General features: G+C 42.0%; 1 protein-coding gene across 1 annotated transcript; it reads left to right on the top strand.

The window, feature by feature from the left end:
- The first annotated feature begins 383 nt into the window (after positions 1 to 383).
- Positions 384 to 6062, top strand: LOC148035755 (uncharacterized). Its single transcript, XM_087677769.1, has one exon. It carries the CDS (start codon positions 968 to 970, stop codon positions 4886 to 4888), a length of 3921 nt encoding a protein of 1306 aa, XP_087533895.1. The 5' UTR covers positions 384 to 967; the 3' UTR covers positions 4889 to 6062.
- The last annotated feature ends 21370 nt before the right edge of the window (positions 6063 to 27432 follow it).

Genomic DNA, 27432 nt, shown 5'->3' with positions numbered 1-27432 from the left:
TTTTCAAGACTTTCTTCGACATCTTTCTCACGTACCTTTTGAAAATGTATAACTCGATGCAAAAGGAAGAAGTATATTTTTATTGGGATATTAGAAAAGGAAAAGAAGGAAAGTTTTGCACTTCAATTTCTAAACCAAAGACCTTCAAGAAGTTTGCTTGATACTTAACTAGATTTAGAGGAACTTTAGAAACATCTTCATATCATACCATTCATCAAAATTTCAAGTATATGATGACCCCCTTTGGAGACAATTTGAAGATCTAGTTTATTTAGATTAATATCCTTTTCCAAACAATCTCTCTTTCCAAAGGATATGGAATGCATTTCATTTGAATGGGGCAGCTTAGTCAAATAGGGCTTATGTTTTGGAAAACATGGAATGCAAGTGGGGTTGACGACAAAGAAGGGTGACGGGGACAGAGGAAGAAACGTGTCTTTGAACGTGCGTTTAAGCTCACTACAAGCAAAGAGTAGTGGGCGGGCATGAACTCTCTCTCTCTCTCTTCACGCGCGCCCCCCAGACAAACACACTGACACACAATTGAGCTCTGGTCGTGCCATCCAGTAACTGTTAAGCTAATCCTTGCGATGAGATCCACATAGATAGTTGCTCAACTCCCTTCACTCACACACAAAACAATTGAGCTCTGATCTTGTCATCTAGTAATTGAGCCAATCCTTCTGGTGTTGGCATTAAGACTCTCATACTTTACTCAGTTGACCTTCAGCTATACTACTGTCTCTCACATTTATACAACTCGCATGATTGCCCAATTGGCCACTTTGCTGAACATTAGTCATTAAGCTGATCCTTCTCTTTAGTGAAGCTCGCTGCATTCTTAATTATTCAGTTAGCATAGAAAGGAATTCATAGCCAGCATGATTCAGTCCTGGCCTTGCCATCTCATTCTGCTGAGCTTTTCAGCTGCACTCATTTGGCTATGATGTAGATCCTGTGAAAAGATATGAAAATGCTCGGGATTGTCACCTCCAATTTGCTGCTGCTGCTGCTGACGGTCTCTCTGTCAGTATCAGTGTCTCACCAAAAAGGACTGGATCACCATCAAGCACGACCAAAGGAAGAGATATTGGCTGCTGATGCACAGGTTGATGCCTCGCTGGGCTTCAATGCAGGTGGTGTACAGAGGCATATCCTTGAAGAAGGCCGCCTTCTGCAACAGGAACAGAATCTGGAGACTGATATGCAGGCCTTGCTGAGCTTCAGGCAGAGGATAGAAAAGGATCCATTAGATGTGCTGGTTGGATGGAACCCACTGCTGCATGTTAACTGCTGTGATTGGTATGGTGTGCGCTGCACCAAGGCACGTGTGGTTGCCTTGGACCTTACTGGTTGCGGCCTGGTTTCTCCCCTCCCAACTGCCACCCTCGCGCCCTTGGACCAGTTGCAAGATGTGCACCTCGCAGGCAACCGTTTCTATGGCTATGGCAGTGAGCAGATTGTGGCCTCTGCTTGCAGCACACTCTCTGCTCTAGACCTCTCATCCAACAACCTCAAAGGCACTTTCTCCACTCTCTCCCTGCAGAGCTGCAAGACATTGACCTATCTCAATCTGTCTAACAACTACTATAGTGGGAATTTACCTTCTCACATACTGGGGAGAGGCAGCACAATCCAATTAGTGGACCTCTCCTTCAATAACTTCTCAGGGACTGTTTCCACAGATATGTTCACAAGCTGCGGAAATTTGACATATCTTGACCTATCGCACAACGGCCTTACAGGGAGGATTCCCAAAGGCATATCACATTGCCAATCCCTCCAACACTTAGATCTCTCTTATAACTCGTTCAATGACACAGTACCAGACATCTTCCCTTCAGCTGCTATTCCTTCACCCCTAAAGTATCTTAGCATTGCTGCTAATCACTTTTCTGGTACGTTAGCCAATCAACTCTTTGTTGATGAGATTTCTTGTCCAAACTTACTATGGCTCGACCTGTCAGGAAACCTCTTTACTGGAGAAATACCACATTCCTTAGCATCTTGCACAAGCCTACTCCTGCTCAATCTCTCCTACAACGCCTTCATTGGCAGCCTCCCTCTCTCCCTTGTGGAACTCAAAAGCCTCCAAAAGCTTTACCTGCAGGACAACAAATTCACTGGCCCAATCCCTCCTGACTACGGCAACTCCCTCACTTCACTTCAAGACCTTGACCTGTCTATAAACCAGCTGACTGGCAAAATTCCTTCTGCCTTATCGAATTGCTCCTCCCTTTCCTACTTGAACTTGGCTGACAACTTTCTCTTTGGAAGCTTTCCAACCAAAATTGTGTGTAGCATCCCCTCTCTACAAACACTAATAATCAGCTTTAACAACCTCACAGGAACTCTCCCATCCTCTCTCAACGATTGCAAGTACTTGACCACACTGGATTTGAGTGCAAATAGGCTCTATGGGAACATCCCAGACACGTTATGTGCACCAATGTTGAAAGAGCTATTTCTGTCTGACAATGATCTAGTGGGGTTCATTGCACAAGGCCTGAGCAATTGCACTAGTCTTGTGATGGTCGACTTTAGTTGCAATCACCTAGGGGGCAATCTCCCTCCGTCATTGTTCAACTTACCAAACTTGCAAGAAGTTATGGCATGGGGAAATTTGCTGGAAGGTGAGATTCCTCCGAATGTTTGTGCAGCTGAAGGGTTGACGAAGCTTGTCCTCAATGTTAATCTCTTCACAGGCACAATTCCCATCAGTATATCAAATTGTAGCAATCTGGAATGGTTCTCTCTCTCTTCAAATGCCCTGACAGGAAGCCTTCCTGTGCAGCTTGGCTCTGTACCCAAACTTGGCATCCTACAACTTGCAAACAACACCCTATCAGGCGGCATTCCTGCTGAGCTTGGCAATTGCACAAACCTTATCTGGTTGGATTTGAACAGTAACATGCTGGATGGCATCATTCCACCTGAGCTTGCCAAACAAGCTGGAAAAACAACCCGAGGTAACTTGGCAGGCACCCAGTTTGCTTTTCTCAAGCACCTTGGTTCAAGCTGTCAAGGTTTAGGGGGGCTTATAGAATTCCATGGAATCCGAGAGCAAAGATTGATGCAGCTACCCAATTTTCAGCAATGCAACCTCACTCGATTGTATCTTGGTGACGACCCTTACTTCTTCACAACAACAGGCAGCCTCCAATTCCTGGACCTTTCTTTTAACCAGCTTGGTGGCACCATCTCACCAGAGATGGGCACTTTGAGTTACCTCCAGGTCTTCTCACTGTCCTACAATCAACTCACAGGGACTATCCCATCAAGCTTATCTAATCTAGTTCGGATGACCATACTGTACTTGGATCATAACCAGCTGCAAGGGAGCATACCTCCTTCCTTGGCTGAACTAGGCTTGCTTAATGAGTTGGATCTTTCGAGCAACAACCTCTCTGGGTCAATACCAGCATCAGGTACTCTTTCCACTTTCCCTGCAGCCGCTTTTGCCAACAACCCTGGTCTATGTGGAGCTCCTCTCCTTCCATGTGAGGCACCAGCACCTACATCATTGTCCTCTGAAGGTGCCCCTCGACCATCCTCTTCTGAATGGTCATCAATTGCCATCATTATAGCAGCCTTGGGCACATTTGTGTTCATTATGGCCAGTGTCTGTGGACTCCTGGCATGTGCTCTAACCTATCAGCAGCACATGAAGAAAAGTGTTAGGGATCAATTCATTGAAACCTTTCCTTCAAAAGAAAATGTCAGCTGGAACATATCAGCAGCTAATGAACCACTCAGCATAAATGTGGCTACATTCGAAAGGCCTCTAAGGAAGCTCACTTTTGCAAACTTGTTAGAAGCAACAGGTGGTTTTAATTCTGATGCGATTGTTGGCCACGGTGGTTTTGGAGATGTGTACAAAGCTAAGTTAGATGATGGAACCACAATAGCTGTGAAGAAGCTCATTCATCTGGTGGGCCAAGGAGACAGGGAGTTCATGGCCGAGATGGAGACCATTGGAAAGATCAAGCATAGGAACTTAGTTCCTCTGTTAGGCTATTGCAAAGTAGGGGAGGAGAGGTTGCTGGTTTATGAATTCATGGAAGGTGGGAGCTTGGATAAGAGGCTGCATGGGAACTGCATGGAGATTGAGAGAAAGGAATGTATTACTGACAATGAGCATGTACGCCTGAGTTGGGAGATGAGGAAAAGGATAGCCCTGGGCACTGCCAGGGGATTGTGCTTTCTACACCATAGTTGCATTCCTCACATCATCCACAGAGACCTCAAGTCCAGCAATGTCCTGTTAGATGACACATTGGAGGCACGGATTTCGGATTTCGGCATGGCCAGGCTAGTTAGTGCATCAGAGACCCATCTCAGTGTTACCAGTGTCGTGGGAACACCTGGGTATGTGCCACCTGAGTACTGCCATAGCTTCCGTTGTACAACCAAGGGGGATGTATATAGCTATGGTGTAGTCTTATTGGAGCTGGTGACCGGCCGCAGGCCCACATGGTCATCCTGTGCAAGTGTAGCACTGAAGAAGAGATGGACCAGCCTTAATGAAAGAAAAGACAACACTGAAGAACAGCCCAGTGTGATCACCCAAGACACCGATCAGATTAAGGAAGAGAAGACTCGACCAGCAGAAGTGGAGCATGACCTGGTTGGATGGGTTAAGAAACATGTGAAAGAAGGACGACATCGGGAAGTGCTTGATCCAGTGGCACTCACAGGTAATACAACAGGGGCTGCTAACTTGTCAGCGGCTACATCATTAGCACCCTGCCTGCTTTATGAAAAGGAGATGCTTCACTACCTTGACACAGCTTGTTGGTGTGTTGAAGAGCGGCCTTGGAAGAGACCCAACATGTTGCAGGTCATGGCCCTATTAAGGGAGCTCCACGATGGCCAAGACGATATATAGCACAGCTCAAAAAATCCAGTTAACTAGATGAATTGTTGGACTCTCCCCCTTCAGAAATAACGTCTTATGAGACATGGAACACGAGGGAACTTGCATGCAAAGCATACACCACAGAAAATAGTGTGATAGACAAGAAATTGTTGGGGTTGGCAAGGTCATGCGTAGTGACAAGAAGGATGGCAAAGTAGCTTGAAACCAGCGACTTTTAACACAGAATGTGAGGTTGGTTCGCTAGCCTGCGTTCATAGGCCATTTGGGATGTTATTTGCCTAGACTGCATGTATTTGCAGAAGGATTGTTGGCTGGGCAAGAATCAAATGTTCTCAAGTCAATTGAGACTTTAATGTTCTTAAAAAGTCTAGGTGTACTTCAAAACAACTGCCAGCAACTAACTGAGCATGCATCAGCTGCATCATCCCTTCTGTCAAAAGAGAGAAATCGATACTTGACTGAGTACCGATCCCTGCCAGAAGAAGACATCAAACTTTACCAAGATACTTGTTGCATCACACAGGTCCCCCTCGGGTGCGTCGCCTTCAGTCTTACATGGAACCCACTAACGAAAGAAAATCCGACGCTGCACATGTAAAACCCTCAACTTTTGACCTCACCTGAAGAGCATCCATACATATTGTTAGGTCGTACAACCATTCTCTGCACTCCAGATGCTTGTTGATTTCGGATGATATGGAACTTGATTGGTATCTGTTATATTCGCTCCATGGGCCTAGAAGCAGAATGCTTTCCAATGGACTTTATGGAAATGCTGCACCCAGGGAAGGTTTCATTCACATGGCATAACTGAAGCGTATAAAACACCTGGCATGGCACGAGGCATGACAGAATCTATGTCTCTCAAAAAGGCTGCTGGATCGCCCCTTCCTCCCTCAGTCTTAAACCTCTGCACCACATTCAAGACTCAGATCATGTTCCCATTTGTGAGGCATGCAAGATCCTTATTCTTGCCCTGCTCACAGGTCCTCCCAAACTTGTATTCCTTTCTTGTAAAATTTCTATCCCTCTCCCAAATCCAATATATATGAGGTGGGATATTTCCCCAGTGAAAACTGAACCATACCGAGTTGAAAGCTGCCCAAGGCAGATTAATGTTCAGTTTATCACTAAACCAAAATTTTCTCTATTTGAACCATGCTACCCATAGATTTTTGCCTTAGGGGGAAGCTTTGCAGACGTTGACGTTGATTTGTGAAAAGCCTACGACTAACAACGACAAGTGTTTCCATTTTGGGCAATCTTGCAAGGAGGAATTATCCACATGTCTATGGAGAAGAACTAACCAATCATCATTGGGGTGGATTTAAGATTATACTATGTGCAATCCACTTAGCTACCATTTTATCAGCGAGCTCAGTCAAATTAGGAAGGCCAAGACTCCCTTGACCTTTTGGAAGAGTGCAAGTACTCCAAGCTACTTTGGGGATCTTTCTTTCACCATTGATGCCCCCTTGAAGGTTCTACAAAAAGCTTCGATTTCCTTTAGTCTTGTTTGGGGAGGCCGCCATCACGATAAGAAGTATATAGCAGATGCAAGGAGGATGTGCTTAAGCACAACTATACATCTTGCCATTTTCTACTTTGGGGATCTTTCTTTCACCATTGATGCCCCCCTGAAGGTTCTACAAAAAGCTTCGATTTCCTTTAGTCTTGTTTGGGGAGGCCGCCATCACGATAAGAAGTATATAGCAGATGCAAGGAGGATGTGCTTAAGAACAACTATACATCTTGCCATTTTCTACTTTGGGGATCTTTCTTTCACCATTGATGCCCCCTTGAAGGTTCTACAAAAAGCTTCGATTTCCTTTAGTCTTGTTTGGGGAGGCCGCCATCACGATAAGAAGTATATAGCAGATGCAAGGAGGATGTGCTTAAGCACAACTATACATCTTGCCATATTCTAAATTTTTCCTGGCCTTATTCACATTACACACGGCCAGTGTTGGTTGTATGTTACCATAAAACCCATAGGGATGCCAAGAGTCAAAATGCTTTTCCTTCTAGGATGATTTCACACCTTTCCTTTGAAAGCCAATCAGAAGGTGGAGAAATAAGGTGTTTAATGCATGTTTTTTTTTTGAGTTGATGATTGACTCGAAGGCTAGGCAAAACTCCACACAATTCCAAAACGCTTTGAGAGAGGTATCTTCATTCCTAATTGTATTATTCCTGTCATCAACAAATTGGTTCAGAACCATTTTGCTTATTGCAGTTGGGTAGGTTAATTCCTTGTTGTCGACCAACATTCTTTGGATTCTTGAAAGAACTTGTTTTGGGGGATTTGTCCAATCCAAGGGTTTTGCCCTTCTTTAGATCAATGGTAACTTCAATCTCTATTGGGGAGAGATACATTTCTAAAGGTGCATCAATGGATTGAGGGACTAGCCCTAGCTATTTTAGCCTAAGTGTTAGTTTTGGCATCCCTATACATAAGTTTAGAGCTAAAAATATTGGCAAAATAATCATGAACCCTAATCGATGAGTAATGCATGCACCTCATTGAAGGTGAATATTCTTACATGGAATGTTAGAGGATAAGGTTCTCTAAAGAAGTCTGAAGCATGATGCCACATTCTCAAGAGAAGTAGAGCCAATGTTATAGGCCTTCAAGAGGTGAAGGTCAATCACTAAAGACCATTGGGGATTCAAAAAGTGGTTTGCTCCTCTTAGTATGCAACAATTTGAAGGGCTCCTTGCTATGGTGTGATGAAGAAGGTAGTGTGATTGAGGTATGATTTGAGGTGGTGAAGGAGGCATTGACCATAATATTTGTGTATGTTCCAGACACTTTAGCACTCCAAGGTGAGAAGTGGCAACTATTAGAGGACAAACTTTTGTTGAGATTTATGCAATCACACCTACTTAGCCTCTTTGTACCAAGCAGTGTGGGCTCATGACTAGAATCCCATAAGCACAGTAAGAGAAGCACTACCATCCAATTTCCTATAAAGCATTGTACTTGCTCTCTTTTCTAATGCAATGTCATAGTACTTTTGCCAAGAACTCAGAATCTGAAGTGGCAACTATTGGAGGACAAACTTTTGTTGAGATTCTAAAGGTCTCAAGCTTCGAGGCACAAGCATTAGTATCTCTTAATACTATTCATCCAGTGTCATCTAGTGTCTTTTGGCACTTGTGCTTATCAAGTACACTCAAGATCAAGTCTTCTGCTGAAATCTGAGAATTTTGAAGACTGATTTGCTGCTGATCCTCCAACTCCAGCATGGGCAAGGACTCTCCGACAGTTCGCTCAGGTTTCACACCTGGCATGCCCTTATCAAGTTCATCCTAATGAAGAAGGGTCTTTGGGCCATCACCAGTGGCAAAGACAAGAAGCCTCGTGATGCCGACCTTGTAGTCACTTGGCAAAAGAATGATGATAAGGCTCATGCCATTATCAAACTGAAGCTAGATTACAGTTATATCCACCATGTGGATAGCTGTGATACTTCACAGGATACATGGAAGAAACTTGACACTTTCTTTGGTGCACAGTCTCAGTCATCAAAGTATGGTCTCTTGATTGAATTTTTCAAAATTGAAATGAAGTCTAGCACATCACTTGCCACACATCTAAATTACATGGAAGGACTTCTAACCCAGCTTGTGGGAATCAACATTAAAATGGAAGAAGATGTTTGCATTGGTGTTCTGCTCAAAAGTTTGCCTCCTGAATATAATAATGTGTCAACAACTCTAATCAATATGCCAAACCCTGAGCTTGTTGATATCCAAGCATCACTATTAGAGGAGGAAAAGAAGCTAAAAACTAAGGAAGAACCAAGCACCTGTAGAGATGAACATGCATTATATGTTGGCAACATGTACAAAGGCAATAAGGACTAGCTTTCCTGTGACTTCTGCAAAAGGACTAGACACATCGAGAAGTTCTGCCACGCCAAAAAGAGGTCCCAAAAGACCTATCTAGTTGCTATTAAAGAAGAAGAAGAACATGGAGCAAAAGAAGAAGAAGAAGAAGAAGAAAAATACCACCAGGAGAAGGACAAACCTCATCAATCCTTCTATTCGAATAGACTTTTTTAGCCTTGTATTAACTATCCCTAATGCTTCGGACATAAACTTATAAACTCCTCATGTAGCCTTGTAACCTCTGTACACTTTATGAGGCCCTTGTTACAACCTCTGGATGTCCACCATGTTTGTGATACCCACACTTAGCCTTTTTTGTGACAACCTCTAGTGTTTTGCCATGTTTATGGTGTGCCCACACTTTGCAGGACTTGCTCTCACTAAAGCCTCTACATACTTTGTACTTTTGGTTGTGATTGAGGAGGGGTGTTGAGATTTCTGCAATCACACCTACTTAGCCTCTTTGTACCGAGCAGTGTGGGCTCAGGACTAGAATCCCATAAGCATAGTAAGAGAAGTGCTACCAATCATTATACTTGCTCTCTTTTCTAATGCAATGTCATAGTACTTTTGTCTTTCAGTAAAGTCTCTGTGTCATTGTCAGTCTATGCTCAAGATTGTGTTTATGAGTCCAAGCTTCCATCTTGGAACCTAATTCACTTGTGTAATAGTCAGTCATGTCAGTGTCTTCATGAACTCACTCTTTCTCTTCCAACCTCCATAGCTTCCGCCTAAAGCCATGTTCTAGATCCATGTTTTTACAACTTTCCCAAACAACTCTATACTATTTGGTGACTAGAATATGACATGGGGAAGTTGTCGCATAAGGAAAGTTACTGTTAGAATAACAAAACATGTAGCAAAATAATGAAAGACACAAGATCGATGAAAGAGACAATGCACAAGATATAACCACCAGGAATAGGAATCCACTATGATAAGAGTACAATGGTTGAGCACTGGTTCACACACTCCATAAGCTCCCTCTCTCCACATCAATAATCAGCAAATACATAAATGGATAATGGAATGTGGTCACAATCCCTCCTTTTATAGAGAAATTTTAAGTAAGCTATCCTACCATAAAATAGGTTGGCCATTTACCAAATAAAGAAATAGAAAATGCCCATAAATTATGCCATGGTAGCTTGTGAACTTGTGACATGACCACTTCTAACACCCTCTCTTAGAGCACAGGTGAACAAGCAATGAACAAGAACACCCAAGATACACCATGGATACTCCAGCAACCTACACTCTATTGGATGCGTCTAGGTAAGAAAGCACCGTGAAGAAGAAGTCCAAATGCCATAAGCCCTCTCTGAAAGCAAATTAGTTGAGCTATCCACCTTGCACCTCTTGTAGCCACACAAGCTTTGTGGATAGCTCACCATGACACCAAGATTCCTCCACTAGAGCATTAGCATGCCCTTCGTGTCCCCTCATGCAAGACCACACAAACACATAATGTCACTCATCCTAGCATGAATGTGGCAATGGACACACTAGTCCGAGATTCAAATTGCTAGAATATGTGAATTGAATGACACACATAAAATCCACCAATAACAAAAAAGTATCAACATGCCCTCTCTCCACCCGCACAATTGCCCCTTTTGGCTAGGAGCATTTGAGGGCGTGCAATATCACTAGAGCCAAGAAGAACCATCCACTTGAGCCATCACTAGGCCCTGAGTGAACCAAGATGATGTAGACATGCATGCGATCTCGTGCTCCACCAAGCACGACCATATCCACCACACAAAGTAGCAACATGTTTTTTGTATCTTCCTTCTAATGTGACCCTATGCCACATCATGCCTTCTCTTCACCTCATGTACATGACCGCCACTTTGTTGCATCATGATGAAAGTAGAGATTCCTCCAAAGGCCAGAGCAAGCCTGTTCGCTCTCTGAAAAGCACTTGTGAGCACTATACACAAGGAAAACTCCATGAAATGTGTCAGAAGAATGAAGTACTAAATCACAAGGGCATCGATAGGATTATAATGAAGTGAAATGAGAATGAAAAAATTACTTGCATGTGACCTTGGTTGAGAGAGTGTAGCAAGGGGAGAGTGAATGCTTACAACAAAAAAGAATGTGAACATAATCAAGCAATGGCACATGCAAACAAACTATGCTCAAATGGATAAATGTAGTGAGGACTTTGCATATGAACAAACACATGTAGATTGACACAAGGATTAAGGTCCACTATTAGCACGATCAAATGGTGTTTAGCAAGCGGTGTGCAAAGACAACCCTCTCACACAACCCAAAAACGAATGTCAAGGAGTGCCTATTAATGGATTTTAATTTGTCTAAATACAATACAAAACGTAAATGTTCAATTCTTTACAACCACAACACAACCAAAAACACAAGCACAAACAAACAATTATGCCTCTGATAGCCTTAAATACATCAAAATCGCACACTAAGTAGAGCATCGACACCTTGATCACCTTGAACAATGTTCGAACTTGGAAAATTTTGCTTAAAGTCCTCATACCTCTTTGGAGTTTGTTACAATACTTCGAACCTTACAATACTTCGAACCTTCAACATCTAGGTCTTTGAGAAAATTTGACCAACTCAAACAAGTCTCCACACACTTGCGTGTGACCCTCCTCTCTGTTTACACCCCCCCTTTTATAGGGTTTTTTTCCACATCCATGTTATGCATGTTTTTTCATGATTGATGCTTTAATGTTTAAAGCATTAAGCTTTTTGTTATCGCTTTGCAAACACAAAACTTTTGATACTTTTGTTTTTCGACTTGTCATCCTACAGAGATGCTCACACAAATGAAAGATAATGACTACGCCATGAGCCATTAACGTCCTATGGTCACAATTTTCATTGCCAAGCATTTGGTGTCCATTCTCGATTGATTTGCAGCATCCAATTCAACCTTAGTTATTGTAGCACCAACATCCTTAGTAGGGAAAGCTTCCTTGCCATAATGCTAAAAGCCAAACAACTTCAATCTACTATTTGTTGTGTGCAAGCGTCTCAGAATGTAGGAATTGGTCAATTGTCAGCACCCCCAATCACATCACAGGTCTCCCTGCACTCACAAAAAAATGCCTTCAATCTTGCTTCTACAAAGAAGCATTGTGATCAACGAATGATGACATACGCCCCACAATTTCAATACTAAATCCATTGTTATATGTAGTAAGATCACAAGAATCTCTCCTTCCTATTGGCCTTGTAAACATGATTGCATGCTCGTCTTTTTACAACTCCTCTTGCAACTCCTTTTTATATACCACAATCAATAACCAAACCTTGTATGCTTCCTCTTATTGCAGATACAAATTACCCAGGTAGTTGTTTGTCTCTTCAATACTCATCATGAATCCCCAACAATGTATTCATCAACCACGGCCACCATCTACCCTCTCACATATCCATCAGGATTATACCTCAAGATCTCCTCCATATTTCATGAAGTTCCTTGAAGTTGTAACCCTTAGTGGGTTGGAAAATTGCATAGCTCCTCCTTCCTAAAGCACTCATTCTTTTCCATATTCTTAGGCTCTTGAAATGATAAATCAATTAAGTCTCCATCATTATATTCATTATTCTAGTCACAGCTTCCATGAACAATGGACATAAACTTGTTCCAAATCAAGAGATTAAGAATCACCATTCAAGTTGTATCCCTTGATGTTGCCCCACCATGCCCTCTCTTTGACTAAAGCCTACCAAAAGCATCCACTTTCTTGCCAATGTAGAGTATCTTTGAAAACCTTAGTATTTTGTCCTTGCTTCTTCCTTGTTGGTTTCTAAAGGATTGCTTCTTTGGTGATTGCTTTTCTGGATACTTGAAGCCCCACTTAACTAACTTGCGAACAAGTATCCCTTTCTTTTCACTACACCCACTATCTCCCTTTAGTCTTCAACAAGTGAAATTTTTCTTGATATATCTGCTTTGATACCATGCAATGTGCCCTATCTAAGGGCATGCTTTGAAATGGAACTCTTTGCTCAATCATACATGCCTTCAAGAAGAAATGGTAAGTCGAATCTATGATATGCAATGCTACACTTGAAAAGATGTATGCACTGGAACATATAGTGCCTAGCCTATCTACATGTACACATGTGTCATGTGAGATGTAAACACGATTCATTGATTGCTTTAAATATTTAAACCTCACCTCTCATCATTCAACAAAGAAGAAATGTTGTACTTTGCTCCACCCACCCAAAATCTCACAATCTCTCAAGAAAACAATGGTCCTCAAGATGTTGACAAAAAAAAAACACGTCTCATGACTAAATGCACCCTTCACGACCCTCAAACTCACCCAACCACCTTTCCCATTGATCCAATAGTTCCCTATTTTGGTGATGAAAATCCCAAATCTTGTGTGTGCAAAGAATCGTGCATGTATAATGAAAGGTGCTCTCTCAAGTGCGTGTGCATCGAAGATTTATTGCATATAGTTGCAGCAGACATCATGCCATGCTAGTTCTCAATGATGGTGCAAACCGTGCATCAACCCAACCCATAGCATGGAAGTAATTGATAAAATCAAGAGATGACTCCCGAATGCACTACATTCGACAAGTGCAACATGAAGTGCTCATCATGAATCCATAATCCTTATGATGTGCAACAATATCAGCAAGAGATTATACATGTTTCAAGATGACTTGCAAACACCTTCAAAGTCTTACTCAAATCTATCTAGAAGAAACACCAATCTCGACCAAGGCTATCAAGTTCCCACACTCAAAATAATGACACAAACAATTCCTGATCTAGACAAACACAAAAAATCCAACCACAAAACAACAAAAAAAACATTCATACAAACAACTAAGCTACAAAAATCCTGCCTATATAATGTTTTTCTAAGGGTTTTCAGTTTACAAAAAAATGCTTGACAACAACAATCGGATTTGGCAAATATTGTCATCAGTGCCAAGGCAATGATATTGCACAAGAAATACGTAGATCAACCACTAGGAGCCCCTTCATCAAAATTTCTCAATGTGTCGCCAATAGAAACATCAACATTGGGCAAAATGCAAAGAAATGGTAATTAAACAATAACATGCATGCATATCAATAGGACACTAATGATTAGTCAAACATAGGCACCACATGTCCTAAACACACCCACACATGTAGGCAAAGCAAATAACAGTTACTAACATCCACACTCTAAGCACAACTTGTAGGTATATCAACTGCATGCAACAGGCGGGGTCAACAACATCAAAAAACACAGTCGAGATTCCACTAGTTAGTATAGCAAGTTCAAACCACCAATTATGCATATTCATGTCAGCAAATGCCATCATGATTTTACCAGGTCAATGATAGTAGGTTCAAAATGCAAAGTGATGTATAGTGGATAAGGACACACCAAACAACAAGTTTGCCTCACACAGGATGATGATGCAAGATAGGAATTAAACCTACAGAGAAATACAAGACCTATTCACCTAGAAAGGTTCCATGAAATCAATCCTAAGTCACCAAAGAAAACATAAGCATGAATCCTTCAAAAGACCTAAATATTGGATACCATGTTAGACGATAAAAACACACAATAGAATAATGAAAGGCACAAGATTGATGAAAGAGACAATGCGCAAGGTGTAACCGGGAATAGGAATCCACTATCCCATTCTCTAAGAGTGCATGTAAAGCTTTGAATTGACTCTTCAAAGCACTCTTTTGGACATTTAGTGGAAAGAGATCTTGGTCTAGCATTTCGTAGACTTTGATCACACTTCCTAGGGTGCAAATTAGTCTCAATTTGAAAGACTTGCAATAGAAAGCACTATGAGGCTTACCTTGTCTTTGTTCATGCAAATGGATGAGCCTCAACCTTGGGTGGTCATTATGAGTTGTCAATGTGCTAAGGTTCATTCTTAGGAGGGGTACAAGATAACTTGCCCATTGTATGTGGTTTTTGCTAGTTTGCCTAAAGTCAAGTTTCCAACCTTCAACCTTGAATGAGGCTTTTCAACTCCTAGAAAGAGATTCTTATTGAGTGCAAATCAAAAGTTTCTAGAAATAGCAAAGGAGCTATTTCACTAGGCCTATAGATGCAAGCTTACACTCAACCGCTAAGACCCATGGACTGAAGGGGATGCAATGGCAGTGGAGAAGGAGAAGAGGATGATGCGGGAGAGAAGAGCACACACAATGTAAGTGTTGTCCAAAAGTGTGTAGACAGCCTTATTGCACTATCATATATATATGAACAAAGAGTATGGACAATCACTATACACGGGCAGGCCCAACGGCCTTTTACCCTAACAACCTCCCACTAAAAGGCCAATGGGCTAGGGAGTAAAAAAACAAAGAAAAAAAAAAGAGACAAGGTGAGGAATCATGACATCTCACCCAACGCCCAATCGAAAAGCGAGCTATGCAATAAGCGGGAACCTCTGTGAAAGAAGAGTCAAGTATCCCTGAGTCCATGACATCCAGGAGATAAGCGATTCTACAGCTCCATATAGTGGAGCAATCCAAGAATGCTTCTCATGAAGCAAGCATAATTCATGAGTGCAAGGCTGTAATGCATAAGTATCATAGTAGCGCATAGCATCAACGTGGCGCATAGGAGACAACTAAGAGCACATAGACTCTCCAAAGTCAATCATAGAAGAAGGGACGACATCCTAGACACATGTTAGATGAGGTCTCAAGATAGTATGTAGCCTTACTGAAGTGGAAGATTGGCATACGGTTGTAGCATCAACCATAAAGCGCAGTAAACATGCATCAAGAGGCTTGAGAGATGTCTGTGTCTCATAAAAGATAGCATGACGGTTACATATAACTTGATGGACATCCAAATCAAATAACATGTAAGCCTAAGAGTCACCATCTCCATAACCAAGGAGGATACATCTGCGTGACATAGGCATATCTGGCATACATACAAATACCTGGCAGCCAAACATCCTCAAATAATCATAGGAGGGTCTCGTGCCACTCCATGCCTCATATGGTGTAATACCATCCAAAGTCAGACACGGCATCCTATTAAGCAAGTAGATTGCCATCATAAGGGCCTCAGTCCAAAAGCTATAAGATAACCCAACTGTGGTAAGCATAGAAGCAACCTTTGCTTCTAGAGTCAAGCACATGCCATGAGCAATCTGGTAATACCATGGGCATAGGAAATCAATGCCAAACTGCTAACAATAGGACTAAAAGCTGGGAGAGATAGCATGACTCTCATAATCCATCTGCAAGCACCTATGCCTACAACGAGCAAAATCCATAAACTTGTCGAGCATAACTACATCATATTCAATCCCTACCAAGGGAAAAGCCCAAACACGGTGGGTAGCATGATCCACGAAGGTCACAAAATGCGAAGCTCTACCAAGTGACTAGGTAGGCATAGGTCCATAAACTACACAATGGAAAATATCTAGAGGATCATGCCTCTCACGATCACCATGAGCCAAAGGGGCTCTGTAAGGACCATAAGAACAATCATGGCAAGCATCAAGATCTACATGTGACATAGGAAGCAACAACTAGTCTGAACGAGATAAGATCTTCATCTCTTTGTGGTGCATATGGCCTAGGCGGTAATGCTATAACAATGCATGTGGCATTCGGATAACTACAACCATAGAATCTCCCATATGAGAGACATGCATTGGGTAATGAGAACCAACTCTAGAACCTCTGGCTAAAACCAAGCAACCACGACATATCTTCCATGGCCCATCCTGAAGAGAAACAAAGTAACCTGCATCATGTAGCTAAAGGATAGACATGAAGCCTTACTAAGCATAGGAACATGTAATACATCATGGAGCACAAGAGAAGTCCCATCAGGCAAAGCTAGGTGTATGTCCCCTTTACCAACAATAGCATAATTTTGCTAAAGGCTTGGAAATCAATACATCCATCAACCTCCGTGTAAGAAGAGAACCATGCTCTATGAGGGATAACATGACAAGATGCCATAGAGTTCAAAAGCCAATCAAATGCATAGGCCTAATCAATGAGCAAGTAAGTTGTAGGGAAACAAGAAGATAGGAGTACATGCTCAACTGCATCATCATGGATAACTGCATGTATCTCACCACTAGTAAGAGTGGTAACACCTACTGCATCGTTGACTCTCTACTCATGTCGAGTCTCTCTGTCTCTACTGCTCTCTAATCCATCTAAAACATTTTCTTTTAACATGCCCAAGCTTTCCACAATGGAAGCATACAACATCTGTAACTGAAGAACTTGTAGAAGACAACAAGGAATCCAAGTCATCATGAATAGGGTTATCCATAGCATCCATGGAGCTTAAGGAGTTGAGGGCTATCCCAATGGAGGGAACCTGCTCATGAAGACAATCGTCTGCAAGTACATCAGTGGTAGAAGCATGCTGCAAAGGCTCATGAAACCTCAACGGAGGGAGGACATAAAGGCATCAACCAAGGATCCAAAAGCTCCCACATGAAGAGGAGTCATAGCCAACTACATGACATAACCAACCACAGTACGGTAAAGCATAAGACATCTATCATAAGAGCATACGGTATTCAGCCATGAAATCAGCCCATAACCATAATGGCAAACATGACTCTGCAGTACATCAAACCACATAATAGCATCCAAGTCAATGCAAGACCAAGTGGCATAATATCCTGCAATGATCAAGATCCAGGAGAAGCCCAAGTATTTGTACAACATCCAAATAAGTGGCTCTGTAAAGTACATGACAGTAGACAAAGTGCATAGCCGGCTAAGCATCAAGAGCAATTGCTCTTTGACCTGTATGGGAAAAAGCAACCCAACTAGCATAGAAGCTAGGCAACACAGAAGCAACAAAGCCATAACTGCTAACCCAAGCACTGTCAAGAAGTCCATTGATCAAGGAGTAACCCGCAAAGAACCAAGCATTAATGAGCAATGAAGCTCAATAAAACTCTACCAAGACAATGAAGCAACTCTACTCAATACATGTCTGCATCAATTAAACATCTATGGATCCATAACATGGACCATAAGGCCAAATAGCATCCAAGCTACATAAGTGATAAGCCAACCAAATGCAAACTGCTCTACAAAATTCTCAAATACAATTCGATTCAAGCCCAAATATCATTCATATTACAGCCGAACCCAAAAGCATCCATATTAGACATCAGTCCCATAATGGGTAGCACAAGGTATAAACCTTGTCAAGTGAAATGCCAACTGCAAAGAAAATGACAGTGAACCAAGAATTGAGCTCTGCTCTTTGCTCAAGAAGTATCTGGGAGCATAAACATCAAAGTGGCATCACCCAAATATATCAACATATCATCCTAAGTAGTCTGGAGCACCCCTAGACCATAAACATAGCCAAACTGGAGGTAAAATAACCTGTCAACCAAGCTAGCATAAATCCCAACCAATAATGAAGTGTCCACATCCAAATCAAGGCTCAATAGCATAAACCATGATGACCAAGCATCAATACATCCAACAGGACACCCGAATGTCAACAAAGAGCATTATGCATAAGCCATCCCTGATAAAACCTAGTTGCCCAAACAATGTACATCAGTAAATCCCTACATAAATTGAGATATGGAAGCTCAAACCAAGTCCCAAAGTATCTCAAAAAATTGGGCAAACATCCCCAAAGCATTTGGGCATCAAATACCAAGCCTCAGGAGCATCACATAAGCTAAGAGCATGACATTTTCTTGTTGTAAATCAACTTAGATCTGTTGCAAAAAAAATTATGATCATAATTTGGCAAATTTGACATCACCATTGCATCCGGAGCATGCCAAAACCCCAAGTTAGACTCTTACCTTGCCTAAATTGGGTTTCGAATGCCCGAGATATGAGAAAAAATGGGAATTTTGAGCCAAGTTTTGAAACAAGCACAAAAAAATGTGAGCTGCTACTGTGGGGTCTATTGGTTGTCCTGAGGATAAGGGGGTAAATGGGGGCATACAATGCGCCCAATGAAGCTAAGGAACACTTTGCAAAGAGCCTATGAGGGCTAGGGAGAGGCGGGAGATGAAATCTTACCTCGGGGGAAAGAAGTCATGGCTGGCATTGAAGCTCCAAGCTCTAGGTGTTCAATCCGGACTGAAGTAATGCTGGGCCAAGTCCACGATCAAGATCTGATCCAAAGCTCTGATACTAGTTGAAGGGGATGCAATGGCAGTGGAGAAGGAGATGAGGAAGATGTGGGAGGAAAAGCACACATAATTTAAGTGCTGTCCAAAAGTGTGTAGACAGTCTTATTGCACTATCATATATATATATATATATATATATATATATATATATATATATATATATATATATATATATATATATATATATGAATAAAGAATATAGGCAGTCACTATACACAGACAAGCCCAAGGGCATTTTACCCCAACACGGACCACTCATTGTTCAAGCATTTCAAGCGAACACCTATGGCTATCTCTCACCTAGCCAATGCACCTTCAATCCTACCAGGGTGTAGTGAGCTTGCCTTGATGCCCAAACCAGTTGCCTCCTCCCTCAAGCATACCAATAGCTCTACGATTCAAGATGCGAGCTCAAGCATCCTCAAGCCTCCACCTCCAAGCTCCATCTTCCATAGTTGTCAAGAGAAGAGAAGAAAAGAGGAGATGATGGAGAGCTTCACATCCAATATCCCTCACCCTCACACACTCACTCCCTCACACTCCCTCTCTCAAGCACACACAAGCAAGCAAGAAGAGAAGAGAATAAGAGAAGAAGATGAGTCCACTTTGCCACACACCAAAGAATGAGCTTCTCATTCACCTTTTGAGTTTATATACAAAACTCTAAATCCCTTTTGGGCGGTCATCCCCTTATCTCCTTTTTACATATAGGCCCTCTTTCCCATTGTCTCCTATCTTCCTAGCTTCCTTTCTATCACCCATCTACCTTTACAATTTACACAGGAGGGAGCCTAGTGCTCTTTTACAAAATAAATCATGGTGCGCCTATCGCTCTTTTACAAAAGCATTGACTTGTACTTTTTATTGTGCGCCTCTCTCCTTGATTTAGGACTTTTTTGCACTTCTTGTGTTTCCAAATTTTTCCTAGCGCTCCTTCGTCTTCTGTTTCACTTTTGCCTTGGCCTTGTTTTCTACTTTAGATTTTGTGTATTTTTCACCTTGTCTTCTAAGGGTTAACATTACCCCCCTCCTAGACAAGTGCCAATCCCATGGTACTCTCCATCTTAGGTAGCAAGCTTTGGCATGCATCGAAGACGTGGGTGGAAGGGACTGCTCTGGTTTGCCTTGGAGGAGTTTGGTAGTGGTGTGAATGAAGGTCATTGGTGGCACTTTGTTGGCCCGATTGGCTGGTAATAGGGTTGTTGTAGTTGGTGATAGGGTTATTCTTTGTTGGAAGTTGCACTCATTTTTGGCACAAGTATTGGTGTTCTGGGGATTGGCTCGTGACGATTATTTGGTGGGTTTGCATGATGATATAGGACAAGAGTTCAAAGTTGAGTGTTGATGAAGAGTTGACTGTACCTTCATTGGAGTCTTCAATACTTGCAATTGAAAATCTCTCGTATGGTCTCTTGCTAGGGTTTAGTGCTAGTCTTCTTATCGTACACAAGACGTAGTTTGATTAGTTTGGAAGATAGGTCAAACTCTAAGCGAGCCGAGAGTATTGTCCTACACTTGAGGACCCAAACTATGTATAGATTGTGGCGAAGATATTGTGTGAGTGCATGTGCATACTTAGATATTATGTAGCTAGAAGACTATTGGTCTTGTTCCTCGTAGCAATGTGTGGACAAAGTGAGGGTTCAATGGGGTGGAAAATTTACTGATGTTGAGAAGAAGTACACTTGAAGGCTTCTTGAGACATCGTTTGTGATTTTGACAATGCGATGTAGCATAATTGAGCTTATTGACGCCTTATCTTTTAGTAGAGGGTGGCTACTTGTAGTGTTTGAAGAGTATGGTGTACTTTTCATGCTTACTGCACTATTGATTGCAATGGCGCTAAGATGGAGTGCGAAAAAGAATTGTGCAAATGGTTCAGGGTGACATGTTTGACCATAAGCAACGAGCTCCCTAGGTATGTCTTGCCCTTAATGTGCCCTGAACAATTGTGGGGCATGTATAAAGGGCTAGGGGACTAGGGATGAAGCCAGCCAGCCAGCCAAGGTCACTGGACGTACCTAATTTGAGAACCCCTAGGTGATGTGTTGTGATCGTGGGTACTTTTTTTTCTCTCTCTCTTTTTCTTCTCTTTTTTTAATAGAATGAATACAATTAATGCACTACATTGAGGCTATTAGCCTTTCATTTGGATTGAGAAATGTCAAGATCCAAAGGTTGTGAAAAATGGATATTGCAAAGATGATTGTGTTACTAGCCTCAATGCTAGAGGAACAGTTATTGAGATGAAGAGATACACTTGAGATTTTGCAAACCTCTTTGTAACATGTGAGACATTGGACCTATTGAGGTAGCACTTGGAGTGAGCTATGCATGGACAAGGGACATAGAATCTCGTGAATTGAATCATGGTTGATGAAGAAGCCTTTGTCATTGTTGAGAGTGTGGCTCCTACCCGAATGTAGAGCTTCATCAAGAAAGAGAGAGTAGCCAATGACTATGATTTGGACCATGCTCAAATGCAATGTGTGCTTTCTACAAGGGTGATTTTCTCTTACAGCGGGGCTTCCGTCATGGGTCTTTGTTTCTTGGTATTTATATCGCTTTCTCCATAATGGTTCTTTGTGGGGTTGGTGATCTTGTGGTGACTTGGACGTTGAACACTTTCGTACAGAGACCTGTGTCATCCTGCATTCACTTGGCAACTCATGAGAGTACATGCAAGTCATATGCTTCAACCATAATCAATAGGTGCAACTCAAAAAGACATCACTTATTTGAATCCCATAGTGTTGACTTTGATGCATATAACTTGCACTTGATTATCATTGCTTGTGTGTGTGCTGGCTTTGCTTCTTTTGGTATTATTTATACACAGTCACAAAACATATTGTTTATTTATGTACATGTTTATGAATCCATGTCACTTAGTGAGGATAAAACCAATTGAAAAACTCATGATTGTACTAGAGTGTGGCATATATATCCAATAATCGTGGGAGGCTACTCAGTATAACAATAGATATTTTGCAATGTCGAGTAGCATGGTGCCTTGTCCGAGTCTATTGGCAACATGTAGCTCCTCCTTAGTGAGATTTTTATTAATCTGAGAGTTCTCTTGGCTAGTTTCAACTAAGTCCATACCTTGAACAGTAGTCGATACTCGAAAGGAAGTTGGTGCCACATAGATTTGAGACCGCCATTTGGTTGGTCACTCCTCTGAGACTGATCTGGGCTCCAAGTTTGTCCATTGTAGCATAGTTTTCAAACCAACATTTTTCAAATTGACTTTGACCCTCTGATTTTTGCTTTAGTTGCTTTATCTCTAAGAGATTTGGTTGGCAAAGCACTTCTTTGAATGTAAAATTTAAGCATAGTTCATCGGCTTTCTCTTCGAGTTGTATGCGTTCATGTAGGAGCTTGTCATAGTTCCCATTAAGATATTCTTGCTCTTCCTAGGATAGCGGATATGGCAAATATTCCTCAAGCTACTCCTGGGGAATGTGCCCATGTCCACAAGGATGTAGACACATGAGAATAATTTGAGTCTAGCATCCAACTCGGTCAAGGACTCTTCTCCTCCTTGGATGTGATTGGTATAGTTTCATCAATCTCTTGTGGCATTGTTGTATCCACTCTTGATTGGTAAATGTTAGTTCTGATGTCGGTGGATTGAGCATTGCAAGCAACCATTGATGGTAATGGTTTCTTTGATTTATTAGAATATACTGATGTTTCTAAGGTTTCACCGCCATTAGGAGAGATGGCAATGGCTTCATTCATAGGTGGACTCGATGCTTTATTCCTCAGCTCTTCAGCACTCTTGGTCTCAATCTTCTTGGCATCTATAGTCACTTGCAACTACCGTTGTTTTTGTAGTTTTCTTCTCTTTTTCTTGGGCAATCGAGGTGTATCCTTTAAAGACACTAGACCTTGAACGAGGTCAGCCACCATTGATGTGCTTGGTTGGCGCCTCAGCATTCTCTTTCTCTGGTGTGTCCTCATGGGACATAGCTGCGGCCTGTTAAACAACCTTGCTATTCTTTTTGGAGAGTCTAGCTCTTCAGTTAATTCCCCTCCATTTAGCCCCTCATCTGATTGCATTGGTAGTTACTCTTGGTCAGAACTCTTATCCTTACCCATTGGAACATGCCTCCATTGCTTCTTATCAAAGTGGGTGTTGTGTTTAGAGTTGTTTTTCTCTTGCTCTGAACATTCAAGTGACTCTAGTGTAGAACCAAGAGACCGTTTAGGATTCCTGTCATGTAGGCTTGGACAAAACCAGTTGAAGAAGTCAGGGTTATATTCATGGTAAGTATAGAGATCTAGGATTGCAAGGTCTTGAGTGAGGCAAAAGACATATGTGCTAACATCAAGTACCATGCTCCCTACTCCTAGCCTGCTAGCCACATGTAGATCTTCTTCTAGAGATAGTTTATTATACAAGGGATGTTTTTGGACAGTGGCAAAAATTTGGACCTCATGGACCGTTGCCAACACTCTTACTGAGGTCGGGGCAATGTACGTGGGATCATGTATTGATGTCTAAAGGGATTTCCTTTGCTCAGCAAGAGTGTCATTAGTCGGTGGCTAATTTTGGCTGCCAAACTTTGGTTAGAGTACCATTTTTGCACAAGGTTACCTTGTCCTTTCCCTTTTCGTTTGATTTCTTCGAGCTTTTTCTTGTTTGTCTCACATTGAGTAGTATAGAGTGAAGGTATCAAGTGCAATTCTCTAGCTGTGGCTTTGTCCTTTATGACTTCTTCAACAAGATAACTACATAGCGGGAGCAAACATGTTGTTGCTCGTCCCAAGTCAAGGGTTTGGCTATGAGCTTTGTGTGCTCTGTTGTTGGCCTTCCGATGTCCACATGGACGTATGCACATGTGATGGCTATTAACTTGTGATCAAGCTCCATCATGCACTTCATCTCTGGTTCATTGGTAAGATACACTATCTCTTTGGCCAAATCTTTGAGAGAATTCTCCTCAAGCCTAGGCTTTAGGTGCTTCAAAAGTGCTAGAGGTGTCAAGGATGTTGGTTGCGACATCTCTTCTGCAGGTGAATTGCTAAGGACACGTTCCAGAAATGGCGTTGTCACGGCCAAAGGCTGTGACTCCTATGATTCCTGATTAGAAGTAGTAGTGGCTAGTTCAGTGGACTAGCTATTGTTGGTAGACTATGGTGTCAAGTCCTTAGGTAGATCAGAAGTGGTCGTGTCTTTTGTTGCCCTTTGCACATTCACTTATGCATATTGAGCATCATTGAGCTAGTCATGGTGGATTGCACAGGCACATCCTTAGGCTCAGAATTAGGTGTGGTGTCATGTTCCATATCTTGGACATTTGGAAGCTCGTATGGAGATAGAGATTGGGATTGAGTAGTTGCACTTGATGACTGTTGTTGTGCTTCATATGTCTATTAGGGAAAGAGGGTGTAGGAGATTTGGGACTCCAAGGTGGAATTGGCATTGGCTAGAAGATTTGCTTGTGGCTGTTAGACGATTCTGCCATTTGCTTTATTGAGCAATCAGCCTTATCATGAGCAATGTTGCACTTGTGGTGCTCATTATCCTCTTGGGAAGTCAAAGGCTCCTTGGGCACTAGTGGTCTTTGTGCACACTCGATGGTTACATCTAATATCTGCTTATTAAACACGCTAGGCTGAGAATCTACCTTTCGAATAGTCATGTTTTGTTTCTTGATTTCAATCATGAGGGGCTCAGTCACTCCAATGTTTTTTACTCGAGACTTGGATTTTCATTTAGATTTCCTCCTTCTCTTCTTTGCTTTTGATATGATCTTGCCTTTGGTTGACAGAGGAGGTTTAGCAAGGGATTTTGGTAACCAAATCCATCGATTACTTGCGCAATACCTTTGAGCACATAGCAATATTTTGGATATCCATGGTGGCATTATGCTGGCTCTCCATCAATATCTTTGTCTATAAGGCTTGGGTTTCTTTTGTGGTCTTCTACGATATTTGTAAGTCTAAAGCCTATACTTAGCATTGTCTCCTAACCTTCCTGTTTCAAGCATGGACTTGGTCACTGGTTCTCTCTATCCAACATGTGCTTGTATCAACTCTTTCAACAAGTCCTTACTCTCATTACTAGGCTTGCCTGGTATGTCAGAATATTCTTGTATTTCCCTCAAAGTTTGATGAGGTCATCCTTGCTAATGGTTGTCATTATCCTCACACCCGGTAGTGTCAAGTGTATCCTCTATGCTACATAATCGGCCTCACACTTCATCGCCCTTTTGAAGGGTCTTCCTAGGAGGCTTTCCTTTCCACAATTTGCACTATTTGGAGGAACATGGAATAGGATAGGCAAGCTTTCCGTTTCAATAGTTACAAGGATTCTGCACTTCCCTATAAGTGCTTGTGGGTGTCTCCTATAAGGATTAAGAGTTGCATTAGTCAGTGTGAGCTCTCGTTGGCCTAGTGGAGTCCATGCTTCATAGGTCAATACATTAAAATATGCTCCTTCATTGATGAGAGCATCAATAATGTGCTCTCTTTTTGTGGTGAGTTTGACCGCGGTACTATATCTTCATCTTTCGGGTCTTGTCTTATAAGTTTAGGGCCTTCTCATACATGCCTTTGAGTCTCCAATTGCATAATCAGATGTGGATTCTCTACTGATGTCTTGGGCCATCATCTATGCAATCTGTTCAAGGTGCATCTATTGTCAGGACTGTCATGTCTAGTCATCCTCGCAGTTGTAGCTTGATGTTGTTGCATTCCGCTTTGACTAGATGCAATCCAAATGCAACATATACATGTTTTTCTGGCATGGTCTTTTTGCCCTTGTTGGCTAGATTAGCCCATTGAGGTTCTAGGGTCTCTATTTATCTTTGTTCAAGTATGGGTTTTTGGTTGCTATTTTGCAAGTGAGAATCCATGCTTGTGCAGAGCCATTACTATACTAGGATCCAATTTGGAGGACCTATCACGACATGCATTTTCTCTCCAGCCTACTTGGGGAAGGTGCAGAGGGGAGGGGGGGGCAATCCCTCCCAACCCACATGGCCATTATGTTAAATACCACGCGCGATTTGAAGGATAGTTCATTAGCCAAGTTTTGAATTACTTGCTCTAGATTTCAGCCCAGTGATTGATCTATGATATGCTTTCGGCTCTATACGGTCTCTGGGTCGGTTTCAAAAGTTAGATGTCTCAAATTTGTATTCTGTTCACCTATCCGATTTTGGCAGTTTTTTGTTCGATTCTCAGAGGTCCAATTATCAGAATCAAACGTCCAATTTTGGATTGGTTCGATTGACCGATTGGATGGGTCCGAGTGGTTCAATTTTGGGTCTAATTTACCAATCGGATGGGTCCGAGTCCGAGTGGTTCAATTTTGGGTTGGTCTGATTCAAGACATTTGATTAACGGTGGTCTGATTTTTGTGCATGCGATTCTAGGAATCCGATTCTTGGGGTGTCTAAGTGTCCGAGTCCGATCGAACATGTCATGTTGGTCTGAGTGTTTAATTCTAGGAATCATACCCTTGCAGACCGTGTCTGATTCCGCCAACATGCAAACTTTTCCATTTTTTCCCTATTTATACCGCCCTATTTAGGCTTGTTTCACAACAAAAACCCTAAAGCTTTTTCCTTTAATTTCGTCATCCTATCCTACTCTAAATGCAACAAAAATCCAAAGCAAAATACTAAAATGATTCCTCCTACTTGCCTAATCATCAAAAAACTAAAATACTTACTTGTTGCAAATACTAAAAACCCAAAACCTCCTACCTATCTCAAGCTCTGATTCCGGGTTAAAAACCTTACTTTGTCGCTTGATTTGAGGCGCGCAAGTGTCAAGCTTGAATCCGTTGGTCCTCGGTAGCAACGGAACCAAAATGTAGAGGCGGAGCTCACACTCAACCACCCAAGATCCACATACCGCTTATTGTTCAAGCATTTCAAGTGAACACTTATGGATATCTCTCACCTAGGTGATGCACCTTCGATCCTACCAGGGTGTAGTGAGCTTACCTCAATGCCCAAACGAGTTGCCTCCTCCCTCAAGCACACTGATAGCTCCACGATTCAAGATGCGAGCTCAAGCATCCTCAAGCCTCCACCTCCAAGCTCCATTTTCCATAGCCACACACGAGACAAGAGAAGAGAAGAGAAGATAAAAAGAGAGGAGATGATGGAGAGCTTCATCTCCAAGATCCCTCACCCTCACACACTCACTCCCTCTCTCAAGCACACACAAGCAAGCAAGAAGAGAAGAGAAGAAAAGAAGACGAGTCCACTTTGCCGCACCCCAAAGAATGAGCTTGTCATTCACATTTTGAGTTTATATACAAAACCCTAAATCCCTTTTGGGTACTCATCCCCTTATCCCCTTTTTTACATGGCCGGCCGTGGCCTAGGCCCTCTTTTCCAATGTCCTCCTATCTTCCTAGCTTCCTCTCTACCGCCCATCTACCTTTACAATTTGCACAAAAGATGGTGCACCTTGCATTCTTTTACAAAAGTATTGACTTGTGATTCTTCTTCTACGCCTCTTTCCTTGATTTAGGATTTTTTGCACTTCTTGTG

The sequence above is a fragment of the Lygodium microphyllum genome, chromosome 5, assembly GCF_053477565.2.
Source record: "Lygodium microphyllum isolate KBCC chromosome 5, Lygodium_microphyllum_v1.1.10, whole genome shotgun sequence".
Classification (NCBI taxonomy): Eukaryota; Viridiplantae; Streptophyta; class Polypodiopsida; order Schizaeales; family Lygodiaceae; genus Lygodium; species Lygodium microphyllum.
Note: the sequence above shows the minus strand (reverse complement) of the source record. Positions and strands in the feature narration are given on the sequence as shown.

Coding starts and splice junctions, on each gene's coding strand:
- LOC148035755 (XM_087677769.1), top strand. CDS start 968: ATGAAAATGCTCGGGATTGTCACCTCCAATTTGCTGCTGCTGCTGCTG.